Source organism: Varanus komodoensis, unplaced genomic scaffold (genome assembly GCF_004798865.1).
Source record: "Varanus komodoensis strain SLA01 unplaced genomic scaffold, ASM479886v1 scaffold1, whole genome shotgun sequence".
Taxonomy (NCBI): domain Eukaryota; kingdom Metazoa; phylum Chordata; class Lepidosauria; order Squamata; family Varanidae; genus Varanus; species Varanus komodoensis.
In genome coordinates, this window is record NW_025335268.1 from 74309061 (window position 1) to 74326963 (window position 17903).

The 17903-nt window shown below is 54.7% G+C and overlaps 1 protein-coding gene across 5 annotated transcripts in view; it reads right to left on the bottom strand.

Annotated features, from left to right (window-relative positions):
• Positions 1-2965: 2965 nt before the first annotated feature.
• The window catches only part of NRF1 (nuclear respiratory factor 1), a 74777-nt gene continuing 59839 nt past the window's right edge, over positions 2966-17903 (bottom strand). For all 5 annotated transcript variants that reach the window (XM_044429285.1, XM_044429263.1, XM_044429295.1 and 2 more), the window contains exon 11: positions 2966-5055. In XM_044429285.1, the coding sequence (XP_044285220.1) occupies positions 4892-5055 (164 nt within the window). In that variant the 3' untranslated portion in view covers positions 2966-4891. The remainder of the gene's footprint in view (positions 5056-17903) is intronic.

Genomic DNA, 17903 nt, shown 5'->3' on the forward strand with positions numbered 1-17903 from the left:
GACGTGTCCGCAGCTTCTGGGGGCAGCAGCAACCAACCCCGCCTGCACCTCAGGCCCCGAGAGAGGAAGCGGCTCCGACCTCGGGGAATAGCGCTGTGCGTTTGCTGCAGCAATGCGGCTTGCAGACCTGACTGCCCGGAGAGCCGGCAGTGGGACCCGTTATGCCTGGTGGTTCTTCGGGGCAAAGTGACAGTCGGCCTTCCAGGGCTGCAGGCAACGTGGGGCCGGAATGGCTGGCTGGCGGCCCGTGGGGCTGAATCCAGCTCGAGGGGCGTAGGGAAGGCTTGGGGGGTGGGGGGAATGGCCATGGCCCAGGCCAGCACCTGGCTTCGAGCTTCTGCTCCCTTCGATGGTCCCCTCAGCGGACTTGCCATAAAATTATTTCCCGAAGTGGGCTGGGGGCGGGGGACTGCCCCCACACTGGGCACACTGTGTCATCACAACAGGAAAGGGGGGGCGGGGAGCCCCCAGCGCCCGTGCCCTGCACAGAAGCCTGTGCATTCAGCGTACTTTCTGACACACTCAGCTCTGCTCACACTCTCTTCCGCAGGTCTGGGAGGGCCGGCACACAAAGCTTCGTGCTCTGGGGCCCATGCGTCTCTTGGGGCTTCTGCCTCTTAATTCCACCTAGGAGCTGGCATGCTGCAGGGTTCAAGAGAGCGCCTTTGTCCCACACTTGTGCCTTCCGTTTCTTTTCCTAGAAAACATGCTTTTCTTTCAACCTCCCTAGTTGCATTCTTGCAAATGAGTGTTTTGTGACCAGCCGCTTTAATGAACAGGCAAGCCCCTTCCCAAGGTAGCCATCTTGTGAGAGTGCCCACAGCACCCTTGAGACTCAAAATGTGCCCACTGTACCCAAAGGCTGGGGACCCGCATGCGAGCGCTGCCGCACGACGCCCCCCCCCCCCCCCCCCGGGGAGCCATCCCTTTCCCCCAGGATGAATCCAGGATCGTTCCAAGGAAGAACACGGGACCAGAAGCAGGCTGATGCTGTCGCACGACTCCTGACGTTCTGAGGGGGCCCAAAGGCCAAGTGGCTCTTCGGAAGACAGGTCACTCGCTCCTGAGAAGCCGCGGCAGCCCTTCCTGCTCAAGAGGATCTTCGTCAGCCCCAGTAATCTCGGCTAATCATTTCTTAAGGAGAAGGTCATGGCTCGCGAGCTGGCGCTCCTGTGCAGCTGCCACCGTTTGGGTAATCCTTCCTGCGAGCGACACCTGTCCTTTCAGGTGCTGCGGGGACCTGGCTGCAGCAGGCGGGGCAAGAGGGAAGAGGGGCCGGTGAGGCGGGAGGGGAGCTTGCGTTCTTGGGTTCGGCCCCTGGCACCTCAGGCACGGCCCTGGTAGCACGGAGCGAGTTGGGAAAGGGTCCCTTGGCCCGAGCGCTCGGGCAGCTTCGGCCAAGCTGGGGCCCTCCAGCTGTGCTGTGGCCCAACACATTTGCAGGGCACCAGGCTGAGGCGGAAAGGCTTCCTGTGAGCAGCCCGCTGTACTCCCGTTTTTCCAGAAGGCCTGGTCCTGGAAGAGCAACATGGAGCCGGGCTCCAGGCAAGGCGACCTGGGCAGCCTCGCTCTCCATGGTGCTTCAGCTGAGGAGGTCCGGGACCAGACCTGGCCCGCATGCCCGTCTCTCCAGCATGCCTCCTGTGCAGCCCTCAGGCCATTTTATCCTCCTCCCTCACTAATGTCCAGAGAGCTTCTGGGTCTTCCTGTCTGTGAGGCAATAAGGAGTGTTGGGGCAGGATATGACCCCGGGGACATCCGGCCATCATCTCTTCTCACGGAGCCGAGGCAGAAAGCCCTTCCGAAAGGAGGCCGAATGCCTGAAGAGCCATCCGCCACCCGGCCAGCGAGCGTCTGCTGTGATTCATGCCGTGCAGCTGGGAACCCCGGGGTTACAATAACGCGCAGCAAGAGCTATCGCATCAATTCGCGTCCCTCTCTCCCAGTGTCTTGTGCCTAGAAATGGCGAGCCATGCCCTGGGCTCCAGTGGGACGAAGCCATGCAAGAACTGCAAGGATATTTGCCCTCGGCTTCCTCAAATCGTGATTCTGGGTGGGAAGAATTTGGAGAAGCCACGCTGGGTAAAAGCTAGTCCTGAGCCTTGCCATGAGCTGGGCGACTGGTACATCAAGGGGCCGGGCTAGGAACTGAAAGAGGCTCAGCCCCCCAGATTTGCATATGCTAAAAGCATGGTCTGGGAGGATGGGAGTGCTTGCAAAGCAACCCCCCCCCCATTCATTTGAAGTGGGGGGCAGCATTTGACAGCACTTGAGGGGAAGAAAACCTCAGGCAGAAACATTCAAGGAGCAGGGGGCAGGAAGGGAAGCCCATGTGGCCAAAAAGCCAGCTGATGGGGGGAGCAGATACAACAGAGATCCTCAGGGCCCCTGCAAGTGACCCGGGGCAGCAGGGGGCTGCAGCAGAGGGCTCCAGCCCTTACCGTGGCCTCCGAGTTTGCCGAGTCCAGTTTTGCCAGTTGCCCTCGGGGCCCCGGCTCCTTCTGAGCGCGCTTGTGCACAGAGCCCTTGAGGTCAGAGATGCCCGAGGAGCAAGCCGGTGCGGTGCAGCCCAGCCCAGCTTGTCTTTGCAAGACACAGGGCGCCGTATCGAAGGCCGTCTGGGGTTAGTGGCAGGGCCATGAGCGCAGCCAGAGGTCCTGGAGGAGGGGCAGACAAGGGCGCCCCATTGAGCAACCTCTGGCTCAGTCGTGTGGGTTCTGGAGGACACAGGAAGCCATAAATGAGGAGGAAACCCTTTGCTCCCACAGGGGAGTGCTCCTTGTAGTCTTCGCTGATTGCTCCCATGTTTTCAGATCTATCTTGCCCACCCTTGAGGACTAGAAGCTTACTTTACAAGCGCACACAAACATCCTGAGACAGTCAGACATCTGGCTCCGCAGGAGACAAACAAACCCATTATGAAACTCCGTGTTTTGTTCCATGTCAGAGAAGACACCGACGGCAGTTTTATAGACACGTCTGTAACAATTTATTGACTGAGGCAATAGACAGAATTGGGAAAACAAGAGGTACTTCCATGCTCTGCTAGGGGCTGGGGTGGAAACAAGGATTGTTTTCTTTGGGTCTCGGGAATAAATTTATCAGTCTATCAGAACGTTATTCTGTTGCCAAAAAAGGAACACCGACCTTCAAGTCACACCTGACATCTTCACAACGACAATAAAAAAATATTTAAAAATTAAAAAATTAAATCAGAGACCTGGGTTTTGTTTCTGTGGGAAGGATTCCCTCCCCGCAATTTAAGTCCAGCGAAGGAAGAAAGCATACAAACAACGGTTGAGATTTCTCTTTTTTTAAAAAAGCCAAGTAAATGCAGAAATCTGGGGAAAAAGAATGAAAAAAAAATCTTGCCTTCAAAGGCTGAGATGGCGATGGAGAGGTTTGGTATGTGACATCACGTGTAAAATAAAATGAGAACAAAATTAAATACTGTGTGCTCTTCCAGGGAAAAAGAGGCAGAATTCATCTGTAAAGGAACAGCCATTTTGCTTACTGTGGGGGCAGCAGAAAGTCCTGACCAAGCAAAAACCAGTTTCCAGGAATGACTCAGGACAGGTTGTCCCATCAAGCCAGCGGGCCCTTCACACACCACCCCGGGCTGCTGCCTGCACCTGCCGGGCGCAGTCCCTGCCGGAGCTCTGCCTCGCTCGCGGCACCTGTCCTTCGTCCTCCTGCAGGCTGGGGCGGGTGCCCACCTGCAGCCAGGCAGCGGCCAGCGGTGAGCCGCCGGCAAAGACGCCGGAGGACTCCAGGAGCAGCTCCACTGGGAAGGGCGGCAGGGCTGGGGTGGTCCCTGCGGGAAGAAGCCGGGGACAGGGAGGTTCTTTTAGCGGTTTTCTGCCAAGGTGTAGCTGCGGTTCAGGGATGCTAGGTACTGCGGATGAAAGGAGGGTGCCGGACGTGGAGCTGGAAGCTCCGGGGAGGAGCACCTTGGACCAAGAAGTGCCGGGGGGCAGAGGGAGGGGGCCCAGCCTGTGCCTTCCCACGCCTGCCACCAATCGCCCAAGGCCCGTGCCTCAGCCACAGAGATCGATCCCAGCACAAACGGGGACAGCGGGCAGAAACGGCCATGCATGCTAGTCCTGTGTCCCTTCATAACGGCCCCTGAGCCCACCGTGTGTGGCTCCCCACGCCTTTCTGAACCTGCCACTGCGAAGGAGAAGGGCTGTAAGACGCAAGCAAAAATTCATCGCAGGGGAACGGGGAGGCGTGCGTGTGCGTGTGCACGCAGCAGGGATTCAAGCGTGGACTCGAGAAGAGGAGGGAGCGGAACGAGAGCTGCTCCAACACGTCCCCGGAGAACCACGGAAGGCAGGCCCCTCCGGTGCTGGTGGGGATTCGGACCCGGCGGATCGTGGCCCCCCGCTCTCTTCCAGGAGGTTCTTGTCCCGTCCACACCACCTCAAGAAAAAAAGTCCTTCAGACCCGCCCCCCTTCAAATTTACGACCATGTTCAATGACACCTAATTCTCGCCACGAGGACAGCTGAAGAGCCTGGTGCTGTGAGCCGCCGCAGGAGTGGGGCAGTGAAAGTCGGTGGGGAGCCCCACCCCCAGAAAAAGAGGGCTGCATACCTCTTCCCATCTCGCCCTGGCTTCACATCAGGGTGGTCCAGGCAAGGTAAGAGGAAGGCTGAGCTTAACCTGCCCAGACAGGCCTTTGCACTCTCCCGCAAGGTCGGAGGGGTGCAAAGAAGGTTCCGGCACGCACCCTTCCGCGCTATTTTTTCCTTTTTGTTATCAAACTTTTTGCTTCCAAAGCTGCGAGACTCAAAATGCCACCTGATCACGCCTCCGAGAGGCATCGGATTTTTCTTTTTCGTACAAGGAAGGAGGGAGACACAGTCTCAAGATCGGCCGCGCTGCCGCCATCACTGCTCCAGCGTCACGACTTCCACCGCCTGGCCGTCCATGGTGACGGTGCTGTCTGTTATCCGGGCGGCCACGGGCGCCATGGCCACCTGAACGGGGCCGTTCCCCTGTGCGAGGCTGGTGACCACCGTCTGGTACATGCTCACGGGAATCTGGACGAGCCCTGTGGAGGCAAGGAGAAGCTTGGTTGGGCTTGCGCTCGCGCTTGGGCTGAGCAGGGCTGACTGGAAGCAGCCGCCCGCGATGGCTGGCAGGAGGGCTGGACAAGAGCTGGGTCCCCATTCCGGGTTCCGAAGGGCAAGGCCCCACGAGGTCGCCCCCGCTGCACGCCCTGCTGCCCCAGCTCCTCTCCCTCTTTCCCACCACTGCTGCTGCTGCGCCCCGGCAGGCAGCAAGCCAGCGGCTAAAGAGGAAGGGAGCCTCGTGTACCGCCTCCCCCCCCCCACTGCCTGGCCAGAGTAACCGCCAGGTGCAATGGTCAGGAGGAAGAGCACGTCCTGGAGCTCTTGTCAGTACCACCCCCCCCGCCCCTTTCTTTGAAGCCAGTCCTGGAAGCTGAGGATGACAACTGCGTTGATTTTACAAGGAACCAGAGAGCAGGAAGGACCCAACCAGCTGCCTGTCTGCCACCGGGCCCCTTTCGCTGATTTGGCACAATCCGTGTGTGCAGAGACGGAGCCGCAGAGCCCCCAGCTCCCGGCGACTGGGCAGGTGAGCAAAGGAGCAGAAGTGAGGAGGGAGTGGAGCTCGGAAGGCCCCAGGCCGCTTACCTGGGGTGGGGTGAAGTGCGGGGAGCTGCCTGGGAGGTCCTGAAGGCAAGCGGAGCCGCTCACTTGCCCTCAGGCCTTCCTGCTGCAGTGAGGAAGAACCTCCCTGCATCAGCCCCAAGCGCCCTGGCCAGGTGAAAAGCGGCCCTCAAGCCGCCAGGCAGGGAACCCGCGATGCGACGCAAGGGAAGCTGGCTGGTGCGAGGTGGGCAGGCGGCTCTGTTGGCTCACCAGCGGCTGGCCCCAGTCCCTCCGCCATGCATTTACCGCACACAGCAGCACGGCTGCTCCAGGCTGCTCGTGCGAGTGAGCCATGCCACACACGGCAGCCACAAAAGGTGCCCGTTTCATCCGAGCCGACCCCTTTGGGCAGTTTTTAACCTGTCTCAGCTGCTTCCTGTTTGAACTGCTCTTCTTCCTTCGATTCAGAGCTCACTCATGTGCCCTGAGTCAACACAGGCTTGTCTGCACAATCTCCCCTTCTCCATTCACTTTTGTGTCGCACACCTGTGTCAAGGAAAGGCACCAGCCCTTTTGCTCTGCCACACCTGTCACTGGCTCTGTTTTCTGGCACAGCTAAGACTCGGCAGTGCCAGGACTGGCGATCCCTCTCTTTTTCCACTAGTTCCTCAGGGGCACGGTGGGTGGGTCGGGAGTCCTGATCAAGATGCTCCTGGATGGACAGATGCACACCATTTTGTGGGAGGAAAAGGTCCCTTTTGGGCCAACCGGACACCACACAAGCCTCAGATTAGCTATGCTAAGACATCCTTCGCAAAAACCTTGCCCTGGGAAGCCCAACCTGAGCCGAGTTTCGGAGAAGGCACAGAGCTTACCCGGGGAGCTTTGCCTTGCCAGAGACCATCTCTAATTTGGTTGATTCCGCTAGGGCTTTGTGTCTACTGAAGGTCACACCACTTAACGACAACAGGAGGCAGCAAAATGTGACAGCATGTCCTCACATCACTTTGCTGTGCAGACAGGAAAGCTTAGGACTTAAGCGGGCTGACCTGGTGTCCCAGGCGGCTGAGTATCTGGCAGCCACCCATGGGCCTTGCCCTGGTTGCTCTTTCCGGGGCGATCTTGGAGCCCTTTGTGCCCTGCTGAATAATGAAACTGTGCCCGGGAAAGCAGGCAGACGTCTGCCCAAAGAGAGCACAGAGCTAACCGGGATTTCACCTCCGACCCACGTAGCTGCTGCCACAGGGCTGGAAAGACCGGACTGGAAATCTGTAGGGCACAAAAGTTTCTGCAATGGTTGCGAGACGAATCCTTTGGAGCAGCTGGGGAAAATGTGTGGCACTTTATCCAGAGCCATGGCCTCCTCCTCCTCACTCCCTTTCTGTTACATGCCTGATCTCAACCTGTTGCAGAATATGTCCTGCTTTACGCAGTAGCTGGAAGTTGGTGCCTTTGCCATTTTAAGGGCTGACTCTGGGATATAAGCAAGATGTTTGACTATCTAATATATTTTGGTAGATTCCTGTATCGAAGCTGCACCATAAAATGGCTGTCTGCACAGGGCCGCAGATCAGGTGTCCCGTCTGCCTTTGTGCCTTTTGGCATTCCAAGAGCACACTGAATTCATTGTTCCTGGTTGTTCGGTGGCTCCGCACAGCTCAGCACAAACGGCGGCTGGTTCTGTGGCGGCAAGAGCGAGCAGCTGTTTGACTGAAGCAGAAAGTCACCATTGAGTCAGCTTGGGGGAGCGGGGAGCCCATAAACAGAGGATCATAGGAGGTACTTGTCCCCTAATGGGTCAGCCGATCACCTTTGAGGGGGAACCTGCCACCGAGGAAAGAGGTTGCCTCAGCCTTCTCCAACGGCTAGGCTGGCAGGGGATTGTGGGAATTGTAGTGCCTCTGGAAGATGCCCAGTTGCGCGAAGTGGAATTAAGCCTTCCTTCCCACAGTGATGTGGCCCCTGCCACCCAGCAGGAAGCTGCCTCAAAATGCCGTTCCGAACTACATAGTAATGCGGCTCTTTCACTTACTCTAAGAACAGCAAGGATGTTAATTGCGGGGCTGAAGTTCATGATTTACTGCACAGCTGTTGCCAGCCATTATTTACACTGTGCCAAAAGAGCAGCGCTCACATTCGAAGGGCAGCGGACACACGAGGACAGGCCCCTGCCTCAAGAACAACACAATCCATACTCTGACAGCAAAGGGACGCAGGATGTGGTTCTACGAACGGTGGCGTGTACATCTGCTGGGTCTGAAAGTATTTTGGAACTGGCAGTGATTCAAGAAAGAGTTCCAAGGATGTGCTTCTTGTTAAAAACTTGGACAAAGAAGGGGAGGAAACAAGCAAACTGCCTGCTGCTGGCCAGAGAACCTGGAGCCTCTATCAAAATAGACCAAAAAGGAGGTGGAAAAGACAAGGCAGACGGAATGCATGAAAGGCAGAAAACTGAAAAGAAGCAGGAAGGAAAGGGGCAGAGAGTGCAGCCAGGCTGCTGCTAGAAGAGACCTTCCGGAGGCAAACTGGTCGCACAGCCCCGTCCTGGGCAGCCCTGCAACCAGGCTTCGCCTCGTGCGTGGAAGAGGAGTTACGTGCCGGGAACTAGCCATGCAAAACGGGGCCGGACTGTCTCTGTCCGCATGTGCAGACAGGTTCCTTCTGCAGAGGGATTAAGCCAAATCACTTCGGTGGGTGGCCTTGGGACTGCAGTGCCGAGGGGCCGGGCCGGGCCAGGTGGGCGGAGGTGGGGGGCCGGCCTGCAGCACCCACGAGCAGGGCAGGCCGCCCTTGGGAGGGACGGGTGCCGAGCCCCTGAGATACGGTGATCAGTCCTGGGATTGTCGCCATGCCGCAGCTGCCCCTCTGATTAGCCTTAATCTAGCTGGCACATGTTAATCTAAAGCTTGGGGATTTCAGACCCTTTCAATGGTATTAAAGAGAAAATCCCCTTGCTCACAACTTGGGGAGGGTGGGGGGTGCTGGTCGGACTGCTGCTCCCCTGGACTGCACCGCCACTCAGAGAGGAGGCAAACGGTGGCCCGATCCACCAGGAGCGCCTCCCGCACAGGGAGAAGGGCTGTGCCGCCTCGGAAGCAGCACTTGGATTGGAACATGCGGCTCCATCACGGGCCGTGGCCGCCTCAAGGAGCACATCCCGCTGGTCAGGAAAGGGGCAATCAGTGTCTGGGCAGAATCCGAACTCCTGGTGCTGATCCCCAAAGGCTTGTCTCAGCCGGGTGTCTTCCAGAGGTGTGGGACTGGAACTCCCATCATCCCCACAGCCAGCTGCATGCTGGGAAAGGCTGGCCTGCAGAGCTTAAGACCCGGGGAGCTGAAATAGCTGTGTTCCCCCTTGCAGGCACTTCTGCAGGTGCCTCTACCATCAACACCTAGGAGGGGAGGGACTGAGCAAACCCCCTCAGCAGGGGAGTCCTGAAACCAGAAACCAGACGGATAAGCTGCTCCTCTGGCACGTTCTGGGGCACGCCGCTTCAATGGGCTACAGACGGACAGGGCGTCACCAAGTATTTCCACGGAAAGAGCTCCACTGCAGATCTTTAATTCTATGAAAAATTAGTGGTGGGAACACAAGGGGAGCACAATGAGAAGCCCCACCGGCCACGCCAGAGTTGTGCACTGCAGCCTAGACAGAATGCCATGGACTTGGGCATTTTCTGGTGCTTTGTGAAGATCCATCTAAGATCCCCCAAAGCACCTCACGATGAGCTGAACTATCATTCTGGGAAGGGTCTCTTTCAACTCCTTGATGGAACTCATTGCTGAACCAACGGTGTAACCGCATTCATTACTCCTGCTAGGTGTTCTGCTGAAAGGTTTTGTTCACTTCCTGGTAGAGGATGAAGGTGAACACTCAAGGCCGACTGAGCACAACCTCGCTTCTCCTCTCTCATTCCATCAATATTAGCTCAGATTCCATCAGTTTGTGCCTGAAGTTGGGATGTTTTACCTCTACAGGCATCACTTTACACCTGCATTTACCATTTTGATTTATCGTCTAGCTTGGAGATCTCTTTTTGCAGCCCCTCACAATCCCGTTTTGTTTTAACCGTCCTAAATAATTTGGTGTCATCAGCAAACCTGGCTACTTTATTGCTCACTGATAATTCCAGATAATTTATGAATAAATTTAAAAACAGCATTGACATAACAAATCCCAGTGGGACTCCACTGTTTCCATTCCCCCAAGCAGGAATTTACCATTTATTCCTACGCCCTGTTTTCTGTTCCTTAACCAGCTACTGCTCCGTAAGAGGAATTCCCCTCTGATTCCATAACTGTCAAGTTTGCTCAAGAGCCTTTGGTGAAGAAGTTGGTCAACAGCATTTTGGAAGTCCAAGGAAACACTTTCTCCCGGATCAGCTGTGCCACATGCTTACTGACACTCTCACAGAAACCTAAAAGGGACTCACATTTGTAGAAACCATCTTCTACAGCAGGGCCTGTCTTTCGCTCTGCTTCCAAATTTTAATAATCCTTTCAACCATTATATGCAGAAGAGATGTTCAGCCAACCAGCTTGTCATTTCCCAGATCCTGCCTGGATTCCTTTAAAAAGCTGGGTGTTACATTAGATGTTCTCCTCTCCTCCAGCTCAGGGGCTGATCCTAGGAATATGTTACATATTTTGCTAGATGATCAGCAAGTTCATATCCGAGATCTTTAAGAAATCTAGGATGGATACCCACCTGGGCTTGGTTATTTATTAACTTCCAGTTTGTTAATAAGAGTGAGAATGCCATCTTTTGTTACTGCTATTTGTCGCAATTCCTCACTGACTCCTTTTCTGAAAACAGCCACTTGGGTACAGGTATCTGTCCTGCATGTTTTGCAGAAGAAAAGAATTCACTCAGCCTCTCCACAATCTCCTTATCCTCCTTCAGTATTCCTCGAACTCCATTAACATCCAAGAGCCCAGCTGCCTCCCTAGCTGGTTTTGAGCTTCTAATATATTTAAAGTATTCTCTATGATTGGCCTTAATGTTGTCAGTAATATGGAACTCAAAATGCTTTATCCCTTATCGCCTATATTGAGCTTCCTTGGCAACTTTCCACTTAAATGTTGATTAAATCTGATAGCACTAAAATATTGATTAAATCCAGGGACACTATTTCCCACAGGCACTGCTTACGATTAAATCCAGCTTTGCCTGGATTGTCTTGTCGGTTCCACGACCAATGGAACAGTTGTTTGAATCCCTGAGAAATGTAACCTCTTTGTCATGACTGGAGCATATACTTATCCAGCCAATATGGGACTAACTGAAGTCACTCGTTATTACAAATGTTTTCATTTGGAGGTCTCCCAGATTTCGTTTTCCACCTCGAGATCACCCAAAGCATTCTGGTCTGTGGGACAATAGCATGTTCCTCGTACAAAATTGGTTCTGGACCCCTCAGCACTTTTCATTTTCTAGTCTCTTCAACATTACGCCCTCTGTGATATATAGGGGCCACAGCTTCCCCCATATGCTCTTCCTAACCCTTTCTATACAGCTTATATCTGGAGATAACTGTGTCCTACAGGTTGTCTCCATTCTACCAGGCTTCCATGATGCCCACTATAAGTAGGTTCTCCTCTGAAACCAGCCATTCCAATCCTCCCATTTTGGCCTGGAGGCTTCCAGCATCTGCACAGAGGCCTGTGCATGGTGTTCCTCTCCAGGTATCTTTGGTATGAGCATCTTCTGCTAAGGCACTTCGGGCCTCTGGGATTTGCTCTCCTGTTTCACCATATGCTCACGGCCTATTTCTTCCCCTTCTACGATTGGGCAATCCATTTTTTTAAAAATCTTCTTCCCCTAGGAATAATTTAACTCAGAACCAGATGCTTCTCAGCTCCTGACAGCTCTCCCCAGGGTTCAGTTTAAAAGTTGCTCTGCCACCTTTTTAATGTTTATGCTTGCTTCTGTAGCTCGTTGCTGGGTGAGGTTGGTGTGTACCAAGGCATGATCCTTCTGAATATGAAGACTGATCCGGAAGGATACTGGCTTGGTACTCACTGACAACACTTCAACAAAAACACATCGGAAAGCAGCAAGGAACTTCCTTGGTTTTCATCAGCCAACCAAGTGGCCTGATTACACGATCGGTCATGTGGATCTTGTCATGATCCACTCTTTGGATGGAAGCAGCAAGCTGACCATCCTGCTGAAGTGGCAAATGCCCATCCATCCAATCCAGGGCTTCCCTCCCCAGCTGTTTTATTTGCAGTCATTACCACCTCATCTGACTATCTGGCTCCAAAAAGGCACCAGAAGGGCCTGTGTGGAATCGGGACCATTCCACTGCTTCCTGGAAAATTGTCATCATACCCGGGATCTGCAGAAGGACCGGGAGTTCACCTGAGAAGGTAAGTGGACATGATGTGTCCACTTTGCTCATCTTGGTCTGTCTCTCTGCGGGCAGATACTTGTACAACTGGTTCATGCCCACCTTGAACTGCAGGGTTCTCCAAAATTCACAGCAGTTGTGGTCCTCTCTTGATTTACTACAGAAACATGATCCTTTGGACATTACCGTGTGAGCCAGACATCCCATGCATGGCCTCTAGTGCTGAGAGTCAGAGCAGATCAAGATGTCTAAAGAGAAGAATGCCCTGCAGATGAATGAGTGCCACTAGAACCTTTGCGAACACTCAAGAAGCTAATGCAAAGTCAGATGGTAGGCTCTGTACTGGAAATGTTTGTTCTTGTAAGCAAAAATAGCTAATTTTGTTGGACGGTTGGATCAGGGTGGCTGGTCTCAGGCCTGATTCTCCAGAGAGGACAAAATGAATTGGAGTGTTTCCCTCTTGAGACACTTCTCCAAAAACTTGCTGAATTGCTTTAAATCTAATATGCCCTGCATCTCCATATTCTTTTTTTAGAAACCAGAAAAACCTGGAAGGGGCCCTGAAGCACCACTGGGCCTGCAGGACTGGTTATGTTGGGGTGATGTCAAATACATCCTGAACTGTGTCTATCACATGCAGGTACCTTTGCTCCTGGACCTTGGTGAAGCCAGGAAATGCGCGTTCCCTGGAACCATCCGCATTCCCTGGAACCATCTCCCTCAGCCAGGCGTCCATGATTCTTTAAGCCTATTGGAATGCGAAATGAAGGAGCCGGTGCCAGGCTGCATGGCTCTGAAGCGCAGAAGAGGCTGCAGAGGGGGCTGGAGAAGGGGTCTTTCCCGGTGGCTTACGGCAGCCTTGCCCTCTAGCTCCGTTGGACTAAAACTCTTGCAGTCCCCAGGCAGCATGGCCCTGGGTGCAGAAGACCGGTTTGGAGGACAGCTGCTTGGATTTAAATGTATTCATAGTTCTACAACAGAAAGGCCTACAATCGTTCCAGAAGGACTGTCAAGTCCAGGGTTCCTTTTCCTATTTTGCTGTAAGAAGAGCAGTCGCTCTTTTTTGCTTTTGGTCTCCATCAGAACAGGCTGTAGGGGGGCAACGCAGAGCTGCCACCTGAGCGTGCTCAGCAGCCTTGGCCAAGAAGCGGCACCCAAACCTCGGCCTTGTAGCAAGATGGTGATGCGCTGATATGCGTGGCCATGGCCTCCACTCCAGAGTCAGCTGACCTGCTTCTAGGAACGAGTCTGCTAAACAGCCTTTCAGTCCGCCTAGGCTATTTTCTCTCCTTGCAAACACGTACAAGGAGCAAAGATGAGAGAGCGCTACTGAGAGGCGCTCCTGGGAGCCCTGCAGGAGTCTTGCTGTTCTTACAGCCTCTACCCCAGCCTTCCACAACCCGATGGCCTCCAGATGCAGCGGCCTGCACACGAGAGCAGTCCAGAGGTTGCTGCTAAGTAACTGCGAACAGACTTTGAGGAGGCTGCAAGGTGTCTCTTAGAGGAAGGACTGTTTAAACGCCTTTGGGAGTCACAGCATTTGAAAGTCTACCAGATCAACTCTGCCTGTATGCTTGCAGGACACTCTCAAAATAATCTAAGTCTCTGGTGAGGTAGGATTTCCTTTTGCAAAAGTCATGCCGATTCTCTTTGGCACAGTCTGTTCTTCCATGCGTTTGACGGTTCGACCTTCAGCACTGTTTTCTATCCATACAGCTTGGGCCAGAGGTTACGCTGACAGTTCCACCATTTCGCAGTTTCCCCCAGAGGCCTTTTAAGTAGCCTTGACGTTGGCTACTTTCCAATCTTCTGCTGAGGAAGTGGATTTAAAAAGCCAAATTGTGTCTGCCGGTTAAAGGGTCACAATTTTATTTGAGTTCCTTAAGGAAGCTCAGCAGAGAGCATCAGATGCCACGTCCTTTCATTGCCTGTTTGACACGGCTTCCCAGCTGCCTTTTCTGAAAAGACCGACTGGAGAGCAAGACGGATCAGCAACGGACATGCTGGTGGCATCTGGCAACTGCCCCTGAACTGGAGGGCTTCTCGGCCTGATGCAGCCGTCCTGAGTAAGGCACGGACTTTGAGAGACAGGGAAGAGAGGGACCAAGGAAGGCGCTCTTCTGACTAGGGATTATGAAGAACAAAGGACGCGTGGCCTGAGTGATGGATCTCATCATGGGAGGGGCCATTCCTTACTCCAAAACGCACAGCAAAGGCCCGCCGGTGTCTCCGAGGGCAGGGGGGTCTCGGGAGCTAATGCCTGGCTGCACAGCATCACAGCCCACCTCAGCCCAGCAACAGCTGCCCCGCAGCCTCTCGTTCCCATTCCAGAGTCTGCAGTGCGAGAGGAGCGTGTGGATGTTTGCCCGGGGGAAACAGGAGGCTTCCTCCCGCACGCTCCCGACACAGCTGTTTACTGGCTCCAGATTACCGCAGTCACATGACCTGCTTTCCAGCAAAGCCAAGCTGTTCCTGGGACTGAGGAGGTCACTGGGAGACGTGGGGCAGGCGGGCGAGAACGGCAGGCGGGCGCTGCCTTCTGCAAAGAGCCAGGCGGCAGCCAGAGCGGGCTACGGCATGTTGCTCGGTTCCTGGCACCATGTGCAGATGAGAGGCAGGAGCACCCACGCTCTGAGCTGCCAGCCCAGAGCCAAACCCCAACTCCTCCAGACCCTTTGCACCCCGCTTGTGTGCATGCAAGAGGCGGGGGAGAGGGACGATGGGGGAGGACGCCTCGCGGAGAAATGAGATTACACACAAATGCAACACGGAAGCATGTGGTGCGTGCCAACTGCTCTCCTTAATCTGTGCTGGGCCTTCCTCAAATCCCATCTGAACGCAGCTTGGGCAGGAAAGACCAAGGCCATTCCAGGCAGCATTAAGGGGCAGTGCTGAGGGGTGGAGCGAGATGGGAAGGCCTCCCTTTCAGCAGCCGAGAAGGCAGATATTCAGGAATGAACGAATTATCTGTTCCTGACTCATGACAGCTCCTCTCTCAGTACAAGCACCTGGAACTGCAATCTCTGCTCTGTGCAACAACCGGAGCACGGAAGGTTCATGCGCTGCAGACGACCCACCCAAAGCACCCTGCACAACTGGCAGCTACCAAACCCAGACTCGCAAAGCACAGACTGCAATCCAGGCTGTCGACTGTTCATGCACAGGCTGGGTTCCTTTCAAGCATCTTATCTTTCTGAAGGTGGGAACATGAGCCACGGCCTTCCCTGTCCTCCCGAGACCATAGGGGTGGGGGGACTCAGCCCACCTGGGCTCTCCAAATAGCACACCCCTTCCCTTGGCCTCACCCGTTTCTCCCGACCAACCATAGTTCGGGGTGTTCCCAGCTTTCGTGCCCTCCCCCTCATTCAAAAGGCTCTTCTGGGCTTACATCCTGGCAGCAAGCGCTTTTGGTAAAAAACGCTGGCACTTGGGCCCCGCTCCCCCACTGCTGCAGTGGGCTCCCCCCACCAGGGCTTCTCCGTGATGGAGTGTGGCTGAAAGGGGTTCTGTACCCAGCTGCAAGCTGCGGCACCTGCCAAGAGCACCCAGAGAGAGGAGGACGAGGGTCCTGCCTTACTCAGCAAGAACTCGGGGCAGAGCCCTGCTCGACTCGCGCCAGTCCCGGCTCAGCGTGGCCGGTCCACAGTGTCAGGCCAAGCATCACGACTGCTGTCGGGAGTCTTGCACACCTCCACCCAGAGTGTCTTCGTGACCAAGAGCAAGGCTGCTTGCTGGCTGGACCCGGAAGTTTACAGAAAGCGCAAGATTCAGCACCCCAAGAATCCCAGCTTTCAGTGAGAAGAAGAAGAAAGAGGGAGTAAGTTTGCTGTAAGATGATTCTAAAACTAAGCTTGTAAAGATGTAAGCAATGCCAAAGCCAACGAAATGTTCCCAGAATCTGAAGTTTCTGTGTGCAGGCTTAGCCTTCACCCCCTCCCTCGGCTAAGCAAAAGCAAGATCATGCAAATTAAGAAATATGCACATATGCAAATCTCCACAGTTAGTATGCAAAGCCCTGGAATAAGTCAACTGATGACACAGGTAAGTGTGCATCTGACCATGTGCAGAGTAATTTCTTTTCACTCCTGAGTAGCCCCATCCAGCCCTGTGTGTGCCTGAGGTTGGCCTTGGTGGGCCTTTGGTCTGTCCTGCAGGGCTCTGAGGTTCCTAGTTCCCAGGTCAAAGCATCTAACCCTCTCCAGCTCGCCCAGTGGAAGAGGGCTGCCTTCAGACAAGAGCCGGGCAGAAACACAGGTGCTCACTTTTGCTCTGTTTCAATATCGTTATTTTATGTTTTGCTTTAGCCAAGATGCTGTCTAATCTGGATTGAATTAATCTGAATTTAATCTGCAGTTCCCTGCAGCACAGTTTTTGGTCAAAAGGTAGCATATAAATTTAAAAAGGGGGAGTGAGGGGTGCTGGAGCAGACACAGAGAAGGTTACAGGCCAGCCCAGTTGGAGCCCCCCTGTTCCACCAGCAAATGAGGGGCTGAGCAAGGCTGCTCCGTCAGCCCTGCTGAAGCCTGCCTTTTTCCCTCTCCTCTCCACACCTTCTTTCCCATGCAAGTTGTGTCCACTTTTGAGGGCAAGTCTGCAGAAGGGGACTGGCTTATTTAATGATTATCATAAGCTGCCCTGGAAGATGTCTTCAGCGGAGGAGTAGGATAATAATACTTTAAATACATTAATAGTCAATTAATATTTCTTCCACCAATACTTCTGCTTCCGGAAGATGGTGTGGGTGGGGCTGAGGAAGGCACAAAAGTCCCATCATACTCAGCCACCCCATCTCCCATCTTTTCACAAGGTACGTCTCCCTGCACAGACACACTTTCAAGCCTAATTATTTCCACCCTTCCCGCCAGAAGACAGCACGTGCTTTTAAGAGAAAGCTGAGAGTCTCAGGATGCCAAGGGCCAGGAGCAGGGCTGGCCAAAGACCCCCCTTGAGGGCAGCTGCTGCTCAGAACGGGCTGAACTGGGCTAGAAGGATGAGCGAGATGACTCGCGGCGGCTCGTTCGCCCAGGACCTGCCCTGCAAAGCCACCGCTCAAAAGTGCTTGCCGGACCAGACTGCCTTGGTCCGGCAGCCAGGGGTGGCTCAGACCCCAGACTGCCTTGGAGGCTTCCTGTTCCCAAAGGCCCCAAATGGCTGCCGGCTTCTCCTGTGAAGCAGACCGCCATGCCCTGGCGCAGCGCAGGGGGAACATATTGCAGCGGTGACGAGCACCAGAGGACGGCCATCTATTCCTTTAAATGCAGCACTAATGCTTTGTAATCAGCTTTAATTTTTAAACAGATCCCGGTCCCTCCTGTCCATTTCTCCCTAATTCAGGCCTTGTGGAAGGTAAGACGGCCCTGCGCTTTAAAAAGACTGTGACGCCATCGCCTGTGACAGCTGGGGGGAGTGGAGGGGCCGATCGTGAGGGGGAAGCCAGGGCTTCCAGCAAGGATGGATAAGGCCCGCGGGGGCACAGGAGGCGGCTCCAGCGGGTCCTGGAGCTGGAAGGCTGCACGGGCATGAGCGCTGGCGCAGTGGCACCGTCCGCAGCTGGCGCAGCCTCCCCCACGCTGATGTGTCCTGCAGTTCAGCACATCTGGGGGCCCTTAGGAGGAGGGCTCAGCTGGTGCTTCAGAAGGTCAGAGTAAACACTGCAAGCACCTTGGAGAGGCATCCGGGAGGGGAGGGAAGGGAAGGGGAGGGGAGGGGCCCCTGCTCAGCCCCCAGCAGCACCCCAGGCAGGGCTTGGAATGACTCCGGACTGACTGTCCAGACAGCCACTGTTCCCATTCCGTGTGAAGAGCACTGGCTAGATGGACTGGTGGGGGGCAGGAGGGCTGACTCTGCCCAAGCCACTTCAGTATCACCCCCACCAAATTGCAGGTGAGGAACTACAGCTCAAAGAGGGCGACTTGCCCAGGGCTGTGAAG